General features: G+C 40.6%; 1 protein-coding gene across 7 annotated transcripts in view; it reads left to right on the top strand.

Moving 5' to 3' along the window:
- Positions 1-24051, top strand: part of for (cGMP-dependent protein kinase for) — a 40073-nt gene extending 16022 nt beyond the window's left edge. For 6 of the 7 annotated variants that reach the window (XM_022844254.2, XM_022844255.2, XM_022844251.2 and 3 more), the window contains 13 exons: positions 839-988; positions 3294-3385; positions 3801-3911; positions 4429-4541; positions 5991-6044; positions 8243-8301; positions 9176-9336; positions 11608-11742; positions 14755-14834; positions 19380-19639; positions 20369-20746; positions 20920-21037; positions 21330-24051. In XM_022844254.2, the coding sequence (XP_022699989.1) occupies positions 872-988; positions 3294-3385; positions 3801-3911; positions 4429-4541; positions 5991-6044; positions 8243-8301; positions 9176-9336; positions 11608-11742; positions 14755-14834; positions 19380-19639; positions 20369-20746; positions 20920-21037; positions 21330-21730 (2079 nt within the window). In that variant the 5' untranslated portion in view covers positions 839-871 and the 3' untranslated portion in view covers positions 21731-24051. Of the gene's footprint in view, positions 1-838; positions 989-2478; positions 2683-3293; positions 3386-3800; positions 3912-4428; positions 4542-5990; positions 6045-8242; positions 8302-9175; positions 9337-11607; positions 11743-14754; positions 14835-19379; positions 19640-20368; positions 20747-20919; positions 21038-21329 lie in introns of those variants that run through there. The other variant, XM_022844256.2, reaches the window with a different exon arrangement.
- The last annotated feature ends 156 nt before the right edge of the window (positions 24052-24207 follow it).

Raw genomic sequence — 24207 nt, 5'->3', positions numbered from 1 at the left:
TGTCTGATCAATGTTATAAATCGTAAACCTGCACCGCTTACGTTGCGACGCCAATAATGGCATAAATTATATTACACTACCGTTGAGCTCAGGTTAAAAGTAACGCTTCATTGGATACAAGCTAATTCTCTGCTCGACTGTGTGGGGGATAGTGTATCGGCGTGTGCATGTTATAGATGTTGAACTCTAGCTCAAGTGTCTGATAGTTATTACGAAAACAGCGAGCCGCTATCAGTCTACTTACTTGGACATGAGCGCTAGTGTACTCAAGCCATATTCAAGAGAAATTGCCATGGGATTAGCGCGACAGTAAAGCTTTTCTATAAGGCCCTGAAGGAATAAGGTGAAGTAGGATTACTGCTGAGAAGAGTTAGTGCTACGGTCTAGAAAGGCGCACACAATTATGGCAACATATAGTTTCGCTGTAAACTTGCCTCTGACCGAACTCTAAGCTGAAGCGCATCTCGCTTCGTCCTGAAGATGTCGCCAAGTCACGAACCAAGGGAATCCACGCTAATAAATTCCTATATTTACATTTGGTTAGTTCCCTACGCATACACTGAGCCCAAGGTCGATATAAAAGCTACGAAGTAAACGTCAATAGAAAAACAAACTGCAATATATGCATTCCATGAGCATTTTTTTCTCGTATTGTCCCTGGAAGTTCTTAGTTCTCAGAAAATACTAAGTGCGAATATATTCTTTCATTGAAAAAAACTTGATTACTGACGAGAGATAAGTTGAAATGTGTCGCTAAATGTGACAAAAAAAAAACTTTTTTTTCGTTGTTATATTCGTTTTGCTTGTTTTAAATATAACGTTTTTTGTCTGCTTGTAGCCACACTTTTCGCATTTCACCCTGGGTCAGAAAATGGACATCTCTGAACCCGAGCAGCCGACCCCGGCACCGCCCCAGATGTTTGAGCTGGGGTCTGGCGAGGCCGGGGATCCCTTACAGGTGATCCAACAACAACAGCGAACGATCGAGGTAAAAGTCCTTTTTATTTATAGCCATATAAAGGAGTTTTTTTCCTTGTTATAAATAATCGAACCTATCCTTTCATTTATATGCAGTCGAAATTTAAGACGTTTTTGGATTAAGGAACTCGTACGGTTTCCATGCAGAATTTCTGTTAAAGCTATGTAGTCTTCTCCTTTACTTATCGCAACCAATATTTATAGTTTCTGGGGATGCCCACTTTTTGTTGACGTGAACGGTAATTCTTTATATATTGCTCAGTTTTCTGTCATTAGTGCCAGCTCTACATCTAAAATTCACCATAGGTAATGGCCATAGTGCTGCACTGATGCTGAATTGCTGAATTTAACCAATCATTATCAAATTTCTCAAACACGAGAATAGATCTGGAAAATCTCAATTTGCTTATCATCTCCTGTTAATACCTAGATATTTAATATATTTATCACAAACCTTGTTTAGATATAAATAGTATATTAATATATGATTTGAAACCTTTCTATCTATTAGCAAAGAAGTGGTAAGCTCATCTCGTGAAAAATCACATGTGTTATATAAATAAAGTAATTGAAGTGCAGAAGATCACCCTGAACATTTTGTTTTTTTCAACATGTTTATAAATATAATAGAACACTACCGGCTCCATTGATCAGCTCCGCGCAACTGAGAGACTGAAAATGAAGGTAAAAATCAGTTAATATGCTGCTTTTATTGGGCAAGATTTGTCTAAAGAAGCTGTTGAATTTCCACTACAGTTAATTATTCACTGCATTCATGGAGCAGCTCAAGAAAAAAAAGCAGGAGACTGATTCTGATTTGTATGTCGAAATTTGAGTCATAAATGGGCATTTTTTCAAGTGATTATTAGCGGTTTTCTAGGATGCGCGTGTTGTGACATTGAGCCCAAAACGACCCTGGAGCAACATAAGACAAGCAGGGCCAAATAGGGCGTACCTGCGTACTACTTCAATTCTGCAACCCTCTTAAGGCTTCCTTACTTTCATTTCATAATTTTTCAACATTTCATAATTACCCGGCCCACAAATTCCTACCTCTGAAGGGAATTATATATGTAAAGAAGACTCTAAAAGTCAAGCCCATGGAGGGGCTTTCCCAGCCCAATGTTTCCATTGGCCAGCAGCAGCCAATGCTCTGGTGATTGTCGCCGCTATTGTTATTGTATATGAGTTCCGCTCGTGAGCATTATCTTAGAAGTTTTTGGGGCTCTCGCTTGAGCCTTGTTTATTTAAAGTATACTTCTGTTACACTGGTGTTATTAGTTCTTCTACTGATGATGCAAACCAGGTTATTGATGATCCTGAACAAAATTTACATCAATCTGTTGGCAAGTTCAGACAAATGCAGGTCATTGCTTTTACTATTACGATTATATATACAGGGTTATATATAGGATGAGTTACTGGCTTGTACTGAACTGTGGCTGGTGCTTCAACAGTTCTATCGATTGCTCTTTTCCTGCTGTTGTTTGGATGTAGCAGGTCGTTTTGCCGCTATTACTATTTGTTGTTCTGGCCAAAGTTTTCACTTCGCTTCTCATTGTGCGAAGTCAAAGAAGCATTTCAGTGTGCCATGCGAGGTGTTACTATGCCGTTGGTCAGACTGGATGATACAAATCGGCCGATGAAGCTGGATTATTGCAACACAAAAGAACAGATGCTGATAATGACAGTCAATAGGCGTCGGTGAGTTTGTGTATGTGCACACAAACTATTGGTTCAGAAAACCACAGTGGTCTACTATAGACGTTTAAAATGTGTCAAATTAAAGCTAGAAAGAAGAAAAACTATGGTTATATCTAAGGATAGCTGTGAGGTATAAAGGAAAAATAGAGAAATAAATAATAATTTCTATTCATCCTGCGCAATTTTTGTCGCCTCTTAACTAGATTCAAATCATTCGAGAGTATTTCAAAATTCGAAGTATCCCGAATATGCAGGTGCGTCGTAGGCGGTGTTACGTGCGAGCTCAGTCGTCAACAAGCTATTTTTTAAGTTAATTACAGATTTTAATCGTAGTCTATGGCCTATCACGCATGTTCACTCGTTATAGATAAATAACAAAGCAGTCTTTTTTAATAGCTGTCCTGTGAGCCATGTGTAATTCGAAAAAACAGACTGTGAAGGACAAATGCTCTATCATGTAAACGCTTGTGAGGTCGCTATGTGTATATAGATATTATACGTCCATGAACTACTTTCGCGTTTGACCTGTAAAAAAGCCGAAACATCGGCGGCGCATGATAGTAACACTAAAACGTATATATTTTGCCTGATGTATGGCTCCAATCTCGCAGGAGCTCCAAAGATTACTCGCTGCCCGCGATCAACAAATACAACAGCTCCGATCACAACTGGACAAGTACCAGAGTGTACTTATGCCGCCAAGGTAATCAGAGCGCGAACATAGCAATGCTTTCAGATTCATTTTGGCGCTTGGTGCTATTTTTATATCGCGTTTTCAACAGTATTGATCGAGTTATTTCGTAGTTTCGTACGCTTAAGCACATTATTACCTGTAGGGACGTCTGTTTTTTTTAAATTAGTTTTGATCAAGCTTTCATCAAGCATCGATCACTCCATAGTTAGATTTTCATCAGGCAAGAGCGCTAGCTTAGGTGATCGTGTATTAAATTTCATAGGGTATCTGTTACCCTAAGGCAAATGGCGTGGATCAGGTTAGAGCTATTGTACACCAACCTAAGGCAGCATTGAGATATAAGACTTACGATCTGCGACACGTGACTTTTCGCATGGATGGTGATCTTCAAGGCTATAACCTAGATCTGACTATATACCAACAGGTATTCTCGCCGAGAACGGAAGCGACAACCAGGTATATCTGCTGAACCTCAGAGTGTTATTTCGGTAGCAGATATTAATGTCACGTTCCAAGCTTATCCGAAAGATAAGGCGTAAGTATATCACATTCAGTAGACGTACGTGGTTGGAATTGAATACATAAAAACAAAAGCAACTGGATATGATGATGACAAGGGCTTAAAAGTGAAAGTTCTCGAATTAGAAGAGAGCTAGCTAGTAGTGTATCTCAAGAAATTGGCACGAAATCGATTTCTTTTAAAAACAATAAAATCCGCGTTCATACTTATAAAAAGATAAACATCATAGTTTTTTCTGGTCATAATTTGCAAAATATATCGGCCATTATTCGTTCCTGAAGCCTTATACACGCTATCACTAAAAAAGAGCGAAACTGAACGAGGCGGCCGGAACGCAAGATAATAAATGCATATACATACACTTATAAGATAAAAAAAAATACATGTAAAATTTGGAAGCAATTTGAAGTGTATTTATTCTTGTAAAAACGTTGAAAATCGTCGATTTCATCGGATTCACCATTGAAAACCAGATGAAAATACTTTTCTCAGTTGTAGGGTAAGGCTTATCTAATACATGTTTTTATTTCAGGGTACGAGACTTGATCCAGAATGCCATCTTAGATAACGATTTTATGAAACATCTAGAAACTGCGCAAATCGAACAGATCACAGACTGCATGTCACCGTGTACTCATCCTAAAGGTACATGGCACAGTGAGCTCTAGTCGTTCAATTTACTATAATGGTGTTGCTGAACTTTGACATCTAATGAATGCAGTAAAATGGTCAGGTGATGACAAATACAGGCGAACGAATGTAAACGACGAAAAATCTACGTCTAGGATTGAAAACAAAGGCTTTTCCATTTTCATTTTAAATCCATTTTCTCTATCGCTTACAAAAGGTAACCCCCTTTTGTCCGCAGGCTGCACTGTTAGGCCCCATAGCGAACAATGTAACAACTCTGTATAGTTCAATACAAATACCTAGTAATAGGTGTTACTGAAGTTAGTAAAAGTGCTCTTGTACAGTAGTTTCAAGTAGTATCTTGTACATGGAATAGTTAAAGACCGTCAGGAACAGACAAAGAGTCAATTGAAGTTTACCTTCATATTGGAATGATGATGAGGTCTGTCTTCCGAATTCGTCCATCATGTCCATGTTAATTGTGGACTAATGGCGAAATGTACTAGTGGGATGTGTCCCATACTATGATATTACATTAATTAGCTCAATTGATTTATAGTAATTCGTCACGTTTTGTGTTTGACTGGGCTCGTAGCTGACGTGGACGGTATTTACTGTGGAACAATTTGGATTTTGCCTTCATGGACCCGAACGCATAAAAAAGAAAAAGTGACCGTTAACTTTGCCTTCGCCTGCTCCCTGAAAACTACGTAATAGTTTCATTCAGTCAATGGTTTATTTAATTATCCACGTCCCTTACTGTCAATAGTGGGGTTGTTCGGTCGTCGTGACATCTAATTCGTTATCGTTGCCGCTGCGTCGTCGTTACATTTCACTGCTTCGATGAGAAACGACCGAATGCGACTATTGGACATTGGGGTGATGATGTCGAGTAAAAATTGAGCATTGAGTCATGGGCCTTAACCTACACCCGGGTTTAATTGGCTGTTACGGGCTAAGACCAATGCCAATATCGGCATCAATATTTATGGAAATTATAGACAGAGTAAATGCGTATATTTGCATAAGATATATATTCGCTCTGAAATAGTGATTCTCTTTCGAGGCATAGGCTATAAAAGATGTTGTGTTTATGCACGTTCAAGTTTACATCTAGGTGGTTAGTTTGATGAACAATTGTTCTCAAGGGATAGGGGGTAACTTCTTGTTGAAAAGCCAGCTAGAGGATATTTTCGCAAACAACTTAGCTCGTATTTTTCAGTCAACGTTACGCTGAATTTAAAAGTGCAATCCTATTTTTATTGTACATGTGATAGTTCTGGGTAATTAAGTGTATGATGATTTTGACACTTCTACCTGTACAGATCGGCAGAAGTCTGAATTTCAGTTAGTCACCCTTTCCTATAAATATACGTGACAATCAATTAAGCACTCTTGAATTATTGCGACATGTTTATTTCACTATTTGTTTAACAAGAGTTCCGTGTTTTTGTGTTATCGCAGGTGATCTGGTCATTAAAGAGGGTGAAGCCGGCAGTGTGGTTTACGTCATTCAAGGTAAGTTAGTAGTTAGTTGCTAAGTTGCACATAAACTGCTATAGTCAGTGAGCACGTAACGTAGGTATCCTGGGCATTTATGGCTAGCAAAATGCCTGTTTTTCCTTGTGTTTTCATTTGCGCAGATTGACCCTCGTCTCATGAGCCAAATCTTCTATAAAAAAAAAAAAAAAAAAAAAAGTAACACATTTATCACTGACACAACATAGGTTCGATGCTGTTGAACTTCGCAAGTCTGCGCATATTTTTCAAACTTCTTTGTTTATGTTAAGGGGCTTACTTTTTCATAGTGAGCTACTTGGCAACAGGCGCACATTCTGCGCCCTTCAAAAATACGGATCGGCCTGAGGTTTTTTGCTTATACGAATCTATTACTGTTGTAAACAAATACAAGATGGAGCAGAGCACCACACAGGGCAACAGTGTTTACGTATTTTAAATAACCTAGATTTCGTTGAGATAGAAGACCGCTCGGCAGAACAGCATAAACGTCAAGCAAGTTTCACTTATTCTGCAGATTTTACCTTTTCCTTCCGTGCGCTACTGCACAAGCTACAGCACAGACAGGTGGTCTCGAACGCATATAAACGTTCTATGCTATCCACTGTGCCTTGATTTTCTGTTCTGTCGTACGGGCTTAAGGCATTTAATTCGCTGCGATATGACGAAACCATTGGCTAGCCACAGTGTGTAATCACTGTTACAGATTCTAGGCACTCTGAAAAGTTCGCCGGGACGCTCTGGTGTGAAGGGCAACAATGCGAGAGCTAGCGAACGTTGGCTCAGCATCGCTCTTGATCGACTCCCAGCCTAATAATACGGCATTATATTATACTGTGTTGTTGCTTTCGCTGTCGATCAATGGCACAAATGCACTCAGACGCTGATACGTAATACGTAAAGCAATGCAGCTAAAAAAAGTAACGATTACAAGACTCTGCTTAGCTGGGATAGGGGCACAGGGGCGGTGATCTCTGGCGACCACAGTGACGCCGATACGGACGACAACAGCAACGGCAGAAACAACTTGTTTGTCTAGTTTTTGCTGTTGTTGATGCAGCTTCCATTGTTGTTCTTGTTGTTGGTGTTCGTGTTGACGTTGCCGTTATCGACATCAGCGACATCAAAATTATGTTGTTAATGCAGCGCAGATGGATTCGTGACTAACATGCTTGCCATTGGGCTATCGGCTTGATGAGCTGAATTATAGATTAGAAGAGATAGTTGGTCAATATAAACTACTTTTCCTGTGAAGATTCCAATCCAAGACTGTGGAGTCTGTTGTCTTCACGTAAAAAACGTGCAGCATCTATGGAGATACGACGGGCACCAATGGATGCATAGCCAGCAGTACGTGTCTTGGTCTCCAAGAAAAGATTCCAGAAAAAATGTTCACATACCCATGAGAAGAAATAAGCTTCCGGGCTAGACAGTCAAACAATAAGAAGACATTTTGGTGGAAGCGCCTGATGTAGAGGAACAGTACATTATTTAGCAGCGTTTTTCGGGTATATATCTGTACGTATTTATTTGCAGTTACCCTTTTATCAGTTCTCTGTTCATTCTATTTAATTTTGTAGGTAAAAACCTGCTACAGATTTATATAGTATAAAAAAGTAGTTGGTTCGATAAGTTGGTGCTACGCTAACCGCAAATCGAGACTGGTCAATGACCCAAATCACCCACACGTTGAGCCTATATATACACACGAACACAGGTGCGTGCATCGGTTCGTATAGATTTTCCTCAGTTACTTGAATTTGTTTGAATTGAAATGTCGAATTAGCGGCACATCGCTAGATGGGCTAAATCGGTCTGCTAGAAAAGAGAAAGACTCAAACGCACTTCGGATGGCTATTGTTCTAGCGGGATGTTATTATGTTTGGCCGAGCTAACACGACGATCTTCACAATAATGTTTAGTGTTTATAGTTACTTTGTTGGGCTGGCACCAAGTGCTACACAGAAATTGCACTCTCACGCCACGGCGCTTTTCGATGTGATACGACTAACGCGCAGAGGATAAAGCATCGCTATATCAGGTGGTAATCCATGGCTCTGTTTTAACAGTGAATCACAAATATTTGGTAGCGTTATTTTGACTACGTCCACTTTAGGTCTAATACTAGAATTATTGACCAACGGTTGGAGTTTGCCTAGCGGTTTTTAATTGATTCTTGCCAAAATTCCTCGTTTCAGAGGGTCGACTCGAGGTAACGAAAGAGGGTCGGTTTTTGAGCCATATGGGAGTCGGAAAGGTGCGTATTAGTGTATTAGATTATTTAATTTTTAACGAAATCTATAAACGTAGCGAAGTGACTCTCTTACGTAAGCACAGAGAAATGCTGAGTGATATAATTAATGTGTTTCCACAACAGGCAAATCCGTTAGGAGATCAGGAACCGTATTCGGGTTTTGACGGCTCTGGGTCGCTAATGCTCGTGTAACCATCAGAGCTATCATAGTAACCCAAAGACGACTATAAAAATCACCACAACAAGCTATTCACTTACCGTCTTATTTTGCGACGTTCCGCTCGCAGGGTTTAGCTTTCAAGGCTCAATTTACTTTGCTGATTTTACTATTGGAAGTGCCCATTTAGGACATGGCCTCCGACGCCTGAAACGGCGTTTTCTACGTTGAGCTTATTGCTAGCGAGCATAAAAATGCGAAATTGAGGAAGAATGTAGTTTTCGTATCTACGTTGCTGACCTCTATGCAGGTCCTTTTAATTGCAAAAGAGGCGAATAATTTATTAAGTTGCTTGGTAACTGTCACATAAGAACTTTAAACTTTCATTTAGATATACAGTACTTGACCCTGTTCAAGGTATTTTTATTGGAGACTTCTTCCCACCCTATGACTTGTTGCTGATTGATTTGTTTCAGGTGGAAAGAAACTTACTCTTAATCTATAAATTGTCAAATTTTCATTAGGTTAGTAGAGAAAAGCGACCAGCGGTGTCGTTTTTTTTTCTACACTATGTAACGCTGCACGATTAGTACAGACGCACAAAAGATCGAATCCTTTCGCCCGTAGTAAAGTTCGCGACTAAGATTAATAGAAAGAGTAGAAATTCCTCTAAAAAAAACCACTCTACATAATAAGTACTCCTATTCTAAACGGTGACAGCTGTTCGGTGAACTTGCTATTCTGTACAACTGCACGAGGACCGCTACCGTTAAAGCGGTGGAAGACTGCAAGCTATGGGCTATCGAACGTCAATGTTTCCAAACAATTATGATGAAAAGTGGTCTCACACGCCAAGCCGAATATGCAGACTTCCTTAAAAGGTACGTCACAAGCGCGCGACGATGTATGCGTGTATATCTTTCCTGTCGTTTATTTTTCGATGAATATTTTCCTTCTCTTATTTTTGTCAATTTCGTTTATTTTACTATAATTATATAATAATTAATTAATTAAAATAAGTCGAGGCGAAAATTTTTACCGCAAGGTCACATTTTTACTAAAACTGAAGGCATTTTTTTTTTTTTGTAATTTTTCATGGTAAATTTTGGTCATTAAAATAATTTTTATTCTTTTTATATTATAGCGTTTTTAGGCTGCTCAGGTGATGACTGTAACTCGTCTTTTTTCATCCATAAATGTACACTTTCCAAATTAGTCGTGCGCTGCTATCTTCCGAACTTGTTGTGATTATCATGCACGCTTCGTATGTAAAGGACACCGTTCGGTAGTGTTGATTGTGAAACAGCGCTTGAACTAGTATAACGAGTAGTAAGATTCAAATAGACGAGCTTATAAATGGTCCTGCCCATATGGAGACTGGCGTGCGAGAGTACTGGCTTCCAGTCGAGGGCTGTCTTCGGCGGGTGAGGGTGGATTCCACTCGCTTAATTCCCATGTAGGTAGTGTCATACCCATACCAAAGCTATGTAGTAAATGCAGTTAGTAAAATTTAGCAAACCGAATATCTACTGCCGCTCACTGTTTAACCAGTCCCGGTATAGTCGATCTGGTTTTCCTCTTAAGCTTATACCGTGGAAACTTTCCCTTGTCGTTTTGAACGATGGAACGACAATGGGACGGCTATTGCTGTGTAGCGAAGAAGACTTTACAGAAGTGCTGAGCTGCACGGGTTTAAAATTTGCTATTCAATATATGGCACGTTGCTGACTTCCAGTTGGTTCACACTTTGATTTAATAACATATCATACAGTCGATCCCAGCGACTGCAGATATAATGGAAAAGAGCGCTTGCTTCAAGCTCGTTTAAAGGAAGATGTAGTGCAAGCAAATTCAGACAGACTGCTAAAATCACTCGTTTGTTAACTATGAATGTGTCGGTCTTTTGAAGTTTGCAGTTTCAAGGGTTAAACTGGATGAAACCTTGATCTCGAAGGGTTGAGTAGTACATCAGACAATCTTGCACCTGTTCTCAGCTAATAAAGATAGCAGGATGAGGTTTTTACAGCGGTATATTTAAGATTTACCAAAAATACTCTTCAGGGGATCATATCACGATAGGCTTTTATCTCTAAATGATATACTCGGAACGGTCTGGATTTAAGGCATTACGATCAGTCAGGTATTAGAGGAATAATGATTCAATCTGAATAGTAGCTCGTTCTAAAGATCAATGCTTCCCGTTTGTGCTTCTTGCGCTTATGTATCTTCACAATAACGGCAGATATATTCTCTATAGGTACTATACGCGTGTACAATTGCGACGCGAGGGCGATTATACCTGCTCGATTTTTTTGACGTATTCGACGATATATCGACTCTTAGACGATTAAATGAAAACTAGTCTTGTGGCCGAGTAAGTTATCAAACAGCATGCACAGTATTTATGATTTAGTTTTTTATATCGTCCGACTGACTGACCCCGTCACACACACTGAGCTCTGACCGCTGACTGACTCTGAGACGACAGGACAAAACCATACATCTTGGTGATTCGTATTAGGCATGAATGTAAATGTTTTAACTGCTTTGATTAATAATCAGCTGCGTCGCATTTTTTGTTTCGAAACAAATATCAAATGAACGGATTTTGGCACTATTTAAAATTTAGCGTTCTCTGAAAATGCTAACCGTACTGAGTTGGTCGATTCCCATATACCACGCAGTTCTAAACATGGCTACGAGAATAGCGGTCGTAGTTTTTATAAGCGTTTCTTTGTTAAGTGTACCAGGTTTGAAAGTGAAAGATTATATCATACAACTAGCGGCATGACTAAGCGTTCATTCAAGCAGCTGTTCGAAGATTTTCTTGGAAGAGTCGACATGACCGACGACTTTCATTTTTCGCTGTTTCGTTGAATGGCAGCCACTGATTTTCAAAGGGTTAACATACCTTCGCACGTAAAAGTAAATACGAACATCTTGTTTAAGCACAAGACGGTGGGAATCTACCGAGCGACCTAGGCCATCAGGCCACGAGTAAAAAGATTATATCACTTGCCGTTTACTTTGCTAGTAATTATATCCTCCTTGAATTAACCTGTTACTTGTGAGAAATGTGCAGTAAGGCAGATTGATATCATTTTGATTGATGCCATTGTTACTATATATGGTTGGTTGTCATTTGTCTACAGTGTACCGGCGTTTAATAATCTGCCTGAGGAGACTCTGCTGAAGATCTCAGATGTTTTGGAAGACGCAACATACAAACGTGGCGAGTACATCATTCGTCAAGGTGCCAAGGGTGATACGTTCTTCATCATTAGTCGGTATGTTGTTCTCTACTGGGCTTAACTTATAAATGGCTTGCTTGCGTAGTACGCTCATGATATGTGGTAATTTTGCCACCTATCACATATATGTATATATATCATGTTAATATAATACGAGCAGAAAATGGAATCGATTCCATATCTGCTCAAGAACTAGTTAATAACAGCCGAAAAAAAGAGGCAAGGACGTGCATCCGGGGCAACGTCATTGCTGCTTTCGATGAACAGGGGGTCGCTGCTTCATCTGTCTGCGGCTCACTACGGCGTTCGATGCGTCTTTACGGGCTGTGATATGCCGGCTATAGCTGGCAATAGTAGTAAGCTCAGCTAATCTCGAGTAAGTGAAGCATACTGTCGTACAGAAAACGGTTACAGCTTTTTACTGATAGTTATTGTTATAGCTATCTGTGAACTAGACGTTTCACCGCGGCCGGAGCAAAGGCCTCATTCGGCGATGCAAAATGTGTGCTGGTGATATAACTCAGGATGATAACTTCAGTTGATACCATCGATCAGTCATCACTATCTACCCATTTAGCATCTATCAAAGCAACATAGCGTATCTCACATTAGCCCTATAACGTGCCTAAACCGCCTATGACGTAGTTCATATTTTTTATAATGATGACCTTGTCTTGCTAACACGATTTTGATTTTGTTAGATCATAGCTCTTCGTATATATAGTCACATAGCTATAAATTATTAATCTATAGGAATCTATAGGACCTCCTCAGGCAACTCGAGACAATTGTTGCTCTCTGTGCCAATATAATCGCATGTATATATAGATGCATCCATATATGTATATCCATGTATATATGAACCATATAATCGGACTTTCAGCAGCAGATAGAAAAACGCTAGAACAGTTTCCAACGGTTAGTTATACAAAAACTGTTATAGCATGCGAAAGACATTTTCAAAGCTAAATAGAACGCTAAAATATGTAACATTAGCTAGAAATTATGACGCCATATTTGAGGTGCTTTCAAGTGGCATGTTCAATGATCGGCTTGTTCGTAGTCGACATTCAAATATGTACTTTTGAAAATCTGCATCGTACTGTTGAATGTACGGTGCTGCAGATTAGATCTTTCGCCTTTTGACGGACGACCTTGTCAGCTATATTAACAGATAGGCCAGTTGCGTAGGGGTAGAACACACAGTCGTCATACAAACACATCATAGACATACTGACATTCACAAGCATTCATCGTGCCATAAGCCTTGACATAGAGGAAATGTCTCTCGAAGTTTCTGTTGTCGGTTGTAAGTGATACAGTAATAATTGTATTTCTTCGTTTATATACTCTGGCGCTTCTTTTGGCGTTTGTCTGCCTGTAGTGCCGTCTGTGGTAACAGCCGAGTTGACCTTCTTCCGTAGATAGTGTACGTGGTTGTGCTACTATCAATAGGTTGTACTGATTGTCATAGCAACGCGTCCATTCTGCCGTTCCTGTTACTCGCTGAGCTAATATTCTTTCAAACAAACATTAATTCATTCGTATGTACCGGCCGTTTTCGAGTTGCCTTTGGTGAAATCTTCGGCTAGCCGGACGCTCGCTTTCAAATGAGACCGTAGATGTTGTTACGGCCGCTGCTTATGGCAGTGATCAACGTCCACAACTATCACAGAGCAATTGCGTCTTTTTCTACTGTTTCGATCGCAGCCAGTATAGCTGCCGCGAAGAGCCATGTAACTGCTTTCACCTGCTCATATTCTCCAACGGCGACCCAGACATTGATTCTCTGCTTGAATGCATCATTTACCTCATAATGGTGGTAATCGTCTCGGCGGGCATGATGATGACGATACTGGTTGGCATGGTAATGATGATAGCGACTGAGTCAGTTGGCAGACGGACTAACCGAGAATCTATTTCGAGCCGGGCCGCTACCGTCAAAAGGAGCATATATTAACATTGATTCGAGATATAATACGATAGAATAAGTAACCAGACGAATAAATCTCTGTATAATAGAACGTCTGAACAGGATTCTGCGTGAGACGTTTGGGAGGCCAGAAACTGCAGGCCACTGGTCGGCTAGATCAAATGCTTCACTCGCGCTAGAGATTCATTCTCTCTCTACCGTTTCCCGCGTCTATTGTATTCTATTGTTCAAATAGACGGCATCTCCTTTTGTGCTGTGTTTTGTAGAACCACTGTCGACGAGAACGACGTCGCTGTCGTCAGCCGTCGATTTCTTTTTGTAACATGGTGCCTTGTCGAGGCTTTTTGGAGCATGGTGTGCGTACTTGATCGTATATATGTGTATGCTTGTTTATCGAGTGCTGTTTACTAAATCAGAAATGCATAAGGTAAAATAAACATTCGTAATTGGAAACAAAATAAAAATTCTATTGTTTTATAGTGATGTACACGCTTTACGAACACTGTGTGAGGGAAGAAGAACTGCAGCGGCGTCTATCTTTAACTGCTGAGTTGGCGATCCGCCTTCTTTTGTCTTAGCTAGGGAGAACAGCTGGAATGAAAGTTAACCAATGGAGAAGAGAGAAACTCAGGGGAAAATTAAGCAACGGGCAACTCGCAGCTACTACTAAACTGAGTACATAATCACGGTTAAATGGTCTGCTCCATTGTCGACGTAAAGGTCAAACATTTTTACTCCAAAAGCTTTTTCAATAATGAGCCGGTGCATAGCTAACTGAGCTGAAAGCTTTCTATAGCGAAAAGCTGTTTCGTCGCTATTGGTGCAGGAATTAAAATAGGGTAGTTTTGTGAACGATATAAGAAAATTGTAGGTTTAGTTTATATGTAATAAGGGATCATTTTTTTTGTACATTTAACCGATAAGAGAAAAATAACCTTCATATATATACCTAATTCTATGAGATAGTACAATCAGCTGACTGTCTGCCATTGGAACTATTTGTAATATCATAATAATATCAAATAAAAAAAAAAGTCTCAAAGCTTGATTCTCAGGTGAGCCAGAAAGACTTGGCTAAGACGCATCTAAAATATTGAATTTCTGTATTTTTTCAGCGGCACCGTGAGGGTGATACGAAAGGATGAAAATGGAGAAGAGAAGTTCCTCAGGACACTTCGAAGAGGAGATTTCTTCGGTAGGTAGACGACTGGACACAGACATTTCAATAACAGTGAAGTGTTAAACTCCGTATCTAGTCCAGTAACTATAGCATTTAGTTGTATATAACATATAAATCGGTTAACTACAAATAATCCTATCGTACATTTCTGTCTGTTTTTTTTTCATCAATATTTACGTATGTCACTAGTGCCGTTGACAGCCTAGTAAACAGCACAATGGATTTATTTATCGTCGCAGTGAATAGAAGTATACGTCGATACGGTGCGCAGCGACTACGGTCAGCAAAATGATCGCCCGATTCTGCTACGATGGGACGCAGTTGTCTTTTTTGCTCTGGTGGTGCTTGTTGTAGCAGTTTTCCAATACCTGTAGGTGCATATAGAAATGTATACTTTTATCTAGTGACATTAGCTTTGGACCTAACTTTGGCCATCTCCTTTAACACCTAACGTGCCTCGGTCAGTTGCATAGGCCCAATGTGCCTGTTCCATTGGCAGCTAACAGAAGATTCTATATTTGCCTGCATTAGAGTGTTTTCTTATCATAGATAGACTATTTTAGATTTATGATAATGGTGCTGCAAGTATAGTCGTTGTTCTTTTGGCTGTCACAATAGTTGTCTTCTGCCAATTGTTGATTTCTATTACTATTTGAATTCAGCTGTGAGCTGTGTGTCGTTTCAATGGAACAGATTGATGTTTTGTCGAATGGATGGAAAAACCCCTGCCATCGTTGGAGCTGTAGTCGTGACATGTGGTATAAACATCGGTTAGCAAGGACGTATTTATCTGCCAGCTACAAATAGATAATCATGACTTTGTAATTGGTTAAATTCACTTAATGATAATACAATATATGTACAATAATTGGGCCATACCCATGACGTGGTCATTTTGAGCTGGGTCAGTTCCTGTACGCAGATAACCTACATTTTTTGCCAGCAAACGTTAACGCGGTTCTATTTGTCCTCTTTGTGATCCCTTTGCCTTTTCTTACTGCTGTCCTCCCTTCCCTGTCGCAGATCAAATATAGCGCCACGGGTCGTCGTGCCCTGTCTGTCCATCCCTCTATCTAATTTTTACAATTTACGTCTTCGTTCGAGGAGTGAGCGTAGATTTTCGAGGGCCCTAAAATGCCCGTCATCTTCGTCGTCATCGTTTTCATATATTACCGTTTTTAAAACCACAGACTGTGGACGAGGTCTGAACAATCTAGATGTAAAAAACGTATGAACTAGAGAGCGTGCATATATATATATATATATATATATATATATACGTATGTATCTGAATGTGAAACATGCGGCAGTGTCGAGGTAAATAAGGGACAGAGGGAGAGGATACAGCTGTACAGAAAGAGTTTTGCTAAGAGGATAAGAAAGGAAATAAGTATCTCCGATCAGTAGAACGGCACCAGTCTCTATTCGCTTTGATTATTGCGCTCGTATTTCAGTCACCTTCTGTGTAGCTTACTAAGCTTTATCGGATCTCTAGTAGCGCCAAACAGTTGAGCAGACGGTGCAACAGGTCTCGAAGTAGTACCCGTAGCACCCAGTAAATAGCCAACAGCGAGCCAGCCGTATTGCGAAAATCGCAAGTTCGACAGGACTTTAGGCCTTGCATCTTCTCTGTGTGTTTTATTTCTATGCCACTGTGCCTTGTCATAGACTGAGACAAATCGTGAAAAGTGACAATGAAAGAAGCCGGACAGAAAAGGCAGAAGTCGAGCGTATGTGTGTGGGGCTTTGTCACTGAAACTCACCGATTACACGCCACTCTACAGCGGTACAAGGTGGTCTTTGAATGCTAGTTCCATAGTACAATAGCTGCAGCAACGGTGAGACAGGAACAACACTGAATAGCATCTCGACATCTTCAACATAGTTGTCATTATTACCATCACCGTAGAACGCTTCGGTCTGCGCCGCACTCCAGCTACTGTTGGCGGCAAATCGCGCAGGGACGATGCAACGACACTTACGAAGCCAGCAGTGCATGGTCCGTGTTGGTGGCATATGCGTTCGTGGCAGCAGTGACGGCGTCAGCTGTTGCTCGTCTATAGCGGCCTCATACATAGGCCATTGTCCTTTCATTGATGTTGTTGATCTCGACATGTGCTGTTAAGTCGACAGCTGGGATAGCCCAGCGCCAGACTTGAGTGTAGCCGTCAGCGCACCTGCGAATGTGCTCGTGAGTACCAGCTCGTATGTTACTTGCCGATACCGCCGGCTGAAAACGAACGACTGAAGGCAGATTTACTGATTGAGTTCAATTGACGGTCCAACTTAGGAGCGCGACAGCAACTACGGAAATCCAATAAAACTCATCAACAGAACGAATGACGGCCATATAAACTCGACGTCTATGCTGTCCGTATGAGCAACAGCAACGGGATCGTTCGGATAAAGTCCCCATTGATAGAAAACAATCATATTCGTTAAAAACGACTGCCTTTCACCCGTAGCCAATTTCTTCCATTCGAGAATTTTACTTTGAAAGGTTGTGTTAACGGTTGAATCTGTCGGCCGTTGTTTTATTATCCAGCAAAGGTATTGCGGCACGAATATGTGCATTTCTGGCTTAGGCTCTCCCACACTTTGGGCTAGCATCCGTCAACGGCCTGCGAAAATCTTCGGCTGAGACCTGTGTCTGTAATTCAGCGGTCAACGGCTCAACTTTCCATTGTGATGAAAGTATGGCATAACGACGACCGTAAACAGTATAGTTGACCTGATGTCTATTGCGGACCGCCATAAGTGCGATGTCGTGTCGAGAAGCTGACTGCGAAAATGTTCACGTACGCGACGATACTGCTGACCCTGTTTATAGGTGAAACTGTTAGCGGCAGCAGATCAAGCGGACTTCTAGTCACTTGGTCAGCAGAAACTTCAGCCAGATACAGTTTCATCTTGTATCGTCTCTCTTTTCCAGTCATACACTGACGCTTTGTGAACAGTGGACCGCCGCTAGCTATTTGATTAGAAAGCACGATCGCATTTTGCTAATCAAGTGGAGAACGTTCTATTAGATTGCACGGCACGCGGACGTAAAGCGTGTTGTTTATTCAAGTACGAGTGTGGCGTCAAGCAGTATTGCAGTATAAAATCGCTTACCTATATTTTTGCTAGACGGCCATAGATGAGCTCTGTTACCTATAATCAACTAATGTTAACATTCATTTTTTGATGCTAGAAAACAGCTGGTTTTCCTAAAGTGGCGCATCTGATGCGAGCGTTTGCGTTAAACGAACGATCACGCAGATCGTAAAGCTATAAAATCAATGGTATACCTCACAACCGACTGCACTGTTTTGCTTTCGTGCATCTTCTATACTTTCTTTTTAGGCTTTCGAGTCAGATCTCCACCGAATTATCTTACTGGTAACGAGTTTATAGGTATCGGAATGATTTAGTTTATGCCCTGGGTCGAAGGTAGAGTTGAAGACGATACGGTTACGCTGAGATAGGTCTATCGGAGTCTTGCTACCGCAGGTAGAAAAAATTTATCTAAACATTTAATTTTATTCATCATGCTGTTTTAGTGATAACGCAGTAGGTTGCCTGCTAGATCTAAGGATGCGTGATCTGAATTTGGCCATAGAAACTTCGTTTGGTGCTGAGAGTAGCCGTTTGAAGTAACGTTTAGCATCTTTAGCAGCGGACGTTAAACGTGGAAAACGTTCGTAACGATGCGACATAAATAGTGCCCCGGTTCGCATTGTACACCCTGTCTGTATTAGCGTACACTTACCCTTTTTTTTTGCTCTGCTGTTTCGTTATTTTTGGCACCTTTCGTTAACAATGATTGTACTATAAGGGAAATGACGAAGTTGCTACGGCCGAAAAATGCTAACGTTCTAGAGGGAAAATATATTCGTGCATTCCTAGCGTGCATTATATTTTTCATACAAGCGAGCGCACGATTGAAGTGCTCGCTGAGTCAGGCAGCAGGCTTTGGTGATGCAATATCTTGTCAAGAGCTGCCCGAAGATCGTGAATCATTTCCAATCGTATATTTAACTTCTCCGGACATATTTAATTCCTTTTCTCTCTTGTAGTAGAGTGTTATAGGCAATGTAGAATTATTCCGCTTGAGAAAATCTTGTCTGACTCGACTCCCGTTCCAGAGGAGGCGAGCCGCTGATAACTTGAAGGAAGTTTGTTAAGGGACAGACACGTGCGTTGAATGCTGCTTTTTCACAGGATAAACACTATAATGATTCCGCATAATACTAAAAAAAGGAAAGGATGCACCTACCTAGCTTTACTTGCATCGAATGAGCGGAGTTAAAATTGGTAAACCGAACTTTTTAGGTTATATACACGCGACAAAAGTTATTTTGCCAGTGTAATTCTCAAGTTTATTTTAGTAAACTTCACTAAAAATTTTACTGGTTACGAACTCTGTTTTTAAGTTAACAGGCTGCAATCCAGGGTGTATAAAGACATGAGTATTGCTATACTATTACAATTCCTAGCGCCTCTTTAGCGCGATCCTCTAGCGCCTGTACCCATGCCATCTGTGTATATGACTAACGTCGTAGCTTATCGTCATTGTAGGCGAGAAAGCTCTGCAGTCGGAAGACGTCCGGACGGCGTCAATTATCGCCGACTCCGACCAAGTTGGCTGTCTTATTATTGATCGCGAGTCGTTCAATCAGCTCATGTGCAACATTGACGCAATCAGAGCGAATGCTTACCACGATGAGGTCGACAAAGCCAGCACTGGCATTCGTCAGAAGATCGACAACGAGTTCAAAAGCCTTAAACTTAGCGATCTACGAGTTATTTCTACTCTTGGCGTAGGCGGCTTTGGAAGGGTATGTATTTCACAGTGCGCCATTACCATTATACTGTTTCAAAAAAAAAAAAAGTGAATATATATATACAATGACTATGTTAAAAGATTACTGTAGAAGGAGAAAACAGGGAGCTAATGGCCAGGCGTAGTGAAGGAACTTTGTGTCTCATTCGTCGTAGAGATTCATTGTGATTAGCCATACCTTGGCAGCGTTGTGTACATTAGGGTTTCGCGTTTGCGCACGGACAAAATAGCTTTCGTTCTGTAATTGTTTTTACCGCAAACGACATGACAATTCATCAATGGCTATATACTCTATTTATTGTTCGAATGGCAATCAGCAAACGACGAATCGGGTAATTGAATATGACATTATCGTTTCGTACTTTTTTGCCTAACTAGGACCGCTTCATGTGCCTTAGGCTTCGATGCTGTCTTTTCAAATAGCTATTTTTAAACGTAGGTGCACCCTTGGGTGGCTCTCTCTTTTTGCGCCTTCATTCGTGCATTCAACGTTTCCGATGTACAAAATCATTGTACATTTGGCCTTACGTAAAGCATCTCACCATTATACGTACCTTAGGTTATATTAAATGTGAATTGCATGCCTGCTGGTCGACGCGTTCCTTTAATTCAATACTGAAAGGTTCAATGCACACTTGAATTGAACCGACCCTCTTTGTCTACAAAACCAAGGATCATAGTCGTCAAAAACACGAAGGCTAATCTTCAAACCTATTTTACACAGGTTGAACTGGTTCAGCCCGTAAACGACCCGACCAGATCATTCGCACTGAAGGTTATGAAAAAGGCACAGATTGTGGAGACCCGTCAACAACAGCACATCATGAGTGAAAAACAGATTCTTGAGGAGACCAACTGCAATTTCGTCATCAAACTCTATAAAACGTTTAAGGACACTAAGTACCTGTATATGATGTTGGAAGCCTGTCTTGGTGGGGAATTATGGACGATTCTGCGCGATCGGGGCAACTTTGACGATTCAACAACACGATTCTATACAGCGTGCGTGCTTGAGGCGTTTAATTACCTTCATTCACGCAACATTATATACCGTGACTTGAAGCCTGAGAATATGCTGCTTGACCATCGGGGATACATCAAGGTAGGCATTTCTACGGCCAAACGAGCAAAGCAATTTGAAGAGATATACGTTAGGTTCACAGTATACTTGGAAATAGATTATGCTCAGTTGTTTCGAATTGAAAAAGCTATCGTTACTGTGATCTTAAGGAGTAATGACCGTATCTAACTGTACATATTTCTACTACTCTGCAGCTGGTGGACTTCGGCTTCGCAAAAAAACTAACATCGGGCCGAAAAACGTGGACCTTCTGCGGAACACCGGAATACGTTGCTCCGGAAGTGATCCTTAACCGCGGTCACGATATATCCGGTAGGTTGTTGAACCTAGAAAGTACTATGACACTTTTATAATATTCTTCTAAATAGAAAAATATAGAATTTATAAAAAAAAAAATGCATACTAATGTTTATGCGTATTAGCTCTAGGATCAGCGTGAAGTAAGTTAGGTGAGATACTTTTTATTTGATTGTCGTATTTCCTGAAGGTATTAGTGAAGATAATGTTTATTTTAAACAGCCAGTAATAAGATTTTTCAAGGCAGTACCAGTATACTGCTACATGCACGTCATTGATTTTTTTTTAAATCCGATTTACTTTTCAGCCGATTACTGGTCGCTGGGTGTGCTTATGTTTGAACTACTCACAGGCGCACCGCCTTTTACTGATTCGGAGTTCATGAAGACTTACAACATTATACTTAAGGGTATTGACGCAATTGAGTTCCCGCGCTGCATTTCACGTAACGCGCAGGCGCTCATCAAGAAACTTTGCCGTGACAATCCGAACGAACGGTTGGGCGTCGGTGGCGGGGGAATTTCTGACATCCAGAAACATAAATGGTTCGAAGGCTTCAACTGGGAAGGCCTAAAGACACGCACCTTGCAGGCTCCGTTGATTCCTCAAATACAACACATCACCGACACTCGAAATTTCGACTCATATCCACCCGATTCAGTTGGCCCACCGCCCGACGATGTCTCAGGGTGGGATGCCGATTTTTGAGGTGGCAGAGGTCGTGATTTGAAGTGTTATGTATTAAAAAAAATAACTACAGTGAAATGCTGAACTCGTGTCCGGAACTCTAAATAGAGTAACGTGCAATTATTATGGTGCTCGTATGATAGTGATAGTCAGCCCATCGCAGAGGGCGGTGCGGCCCAGTTCCTTCACCAACTCGAACACCTCGCTAAGAAGGGAAGAGATTATAGCGGGCTTAAATCTGGCAAGGTTACGAATGCAAAAGGATTAGCGCTCTCGCCTGCGTGTGGAACTTGGGTGTATTGCTTTTAGCAGTTGAGCGATATAAGACTCGTTTCGGTGTTTCGAGTTGGAGATGGAACGCAGTCCGACTGACGCATGATTCCCAAGTGCAGTGCTCATCAAAAGGCAGGCGAGTAACGAAGAAGGGAGTTTGAGACGCCTGAGTCTGTATGCTTCGGTTGATGGGGTTTTCAAAGGAATACAAAGCAGACATATTGCAATGAGCCGTCACGATGTTTGCTTCATAGTAGCGGCTATCTCTGGAAACATGCTGTTTGTCTGTTTTTCTTGCGATTCGGCTTTAGTGTTTACAGAAAAAAAAACCTAAGGAGCCTAGTCTTATAGTTCCAGCGTCAGGCGCTTTTTAGCCATTTAGGTATGGAATGGTCATTGGAGACTTAGAGAACAGAAACCTGAAGGACTGCTGAAGCCTTGTAAAACTGCTGTCTGCACGAAATTAACACATATTGAGTAAAATAATCGATTGAATGTGTCTAGCCAGTTCAGCTGTGACCGCTTTTAAGGATACGATCGAGAACCGAGGAGATTAAGCAGCCGATTGGTATAAATGGCCGCAGACGGGACGGGATAAAAAAGCTTCAAGCGCGTGACAATACGAGAGGCAAAAACGAAAGCAAACGGGTTAACTAGCTACTTTAAGCGTTTTTAAAAATAAAATAGATATGAAAGTCAGACAAATGTGCAAGCCCACTAGTGGCTAATGCTTCTTACCTGAGCTGAGAGGACAACAGGCCAGAATTCGGCAGGTACAGCAAGTGTACGAGAGTTAACAGTCATAAATGAAAAAAGAACAGAGCTAACGATGCAGTGATATATAGCACATAATAGAAGATGGCTAGCATGTGCTAGGTGTCGAATATTGAAATTCAGAAAATTGATGCGGCCGAAAATAGTGGATTCGCGCGACACGGTAACTTGCTTATATGTAATAATAATTAGCTTTACTTATATATATATATACATATATACATATATATATATAAGTAAAATAGAAGGAAGCAGACAGACAAACAAACGAACGAACGAGTACGTGGCCATATTCTCATTGTTATCAAGCATTCGTGCTTCTTATGATTGAGTTGTAACAAAGGAAAAACTGAATACCAGTGTTATGATTAAACCCGAAGATGAGGATAATGAAACGGTTGATGATATGCTTCACGATGACAGCATAAAATTGCTTCTCCCTCATCTCCTTAGTACGTGCACTAGAGAGAGATCTATTATTTCAATGTTTATATTTGAAGCTGTGAAACAGATTCATGTTCGACTACCTTAACAAGATTTCACACCAATCGTTATTGTTTAGTTTCTACTATTATTATGACTCATCTTGTTTTTAAGTGGACGAAAGATTGTGAGCGAGTGCTAGGAACTGGATTGAGAGATTAGAAACGGAGCTACCCGTTTAACTTACGCAAACACGGCAAAATGTAACGTAACACGCAAAAGCAACGAGATAACCTTGAAGAAGAGCCGTGTTCAGTTAAAAAAAAGGCGTTCAATTGCTTAATAGTATAATGGTGACATGAAAGCCGTGAATTCGTATGCACTCTGGTTTCTAGAACGAGTTATTATTATTATTATTATGAGAGAGTGAAGCCTAAACAAATCGTAAGAATGGTTTTGATCGTATGTCGATAGTTTTACGTCGAGTTCTACAGTAATAAAAAATTGTTATTAGTTCTAGCTTATCACTAGTATAAACACTAAGTGTTAATTGTGTGTGTGCGCGCGGCTCAAAAATGACATGGGTATAGCAGACCAAGCAACGAAGTGCCGATGTAAAAGCGGGAAAAAAGTGAAGAAAAAACAAAAATGACAATTGTTTGTATTCTACAAACTAGGACAATAGGACGTCACGACCACTCCAATTAAGAGAGAGGAGAGGGGATGAACAACAACAACAGGAAACCGTGGCAGCAGCCGCTTTTAAATGACTTTACAAACAGTGCAATTCAGGCCAACAACAATAGTTATCATTTTTATTGTCATAAAATCAAATTCGAATAAACAAAGAATTAAATATTACGTAAAAAGAATCACCTGTCCCTTTCTCTGCTTTATTTATATGATGTCTATATAATTTTCCATAGGTATCGGTATCTGTAAATTACTTAGTTAGCGAAGGACTGATAGATTTCAGATAAGTAAGCAAGCAAACTTTCAACGTTGTGTTTATCACTTTAAAACTCTTT

This window comes from Varroa jacobsoni, unplaced genomic scaffold, assembly GCF_002532875.2.
Source record: "Varroa jacobsoni isolate VJ856 unplaced genomic scaffold, vjacob_1.0 scaffold_1104, whole genome shotgun sequence".
NCBI classification, from domain to species: Eukaryota; Metazoa; Arthropoda; class Arachnida; order Mesostigmata; family Varroidae; genus Varroa; species Varroa jacobsoni.
The sequence above is the reverse complement of the archived record's forward strand: the minus strand, read 5'-3'. Positions and strand labels throughout refer to the sequence as shown.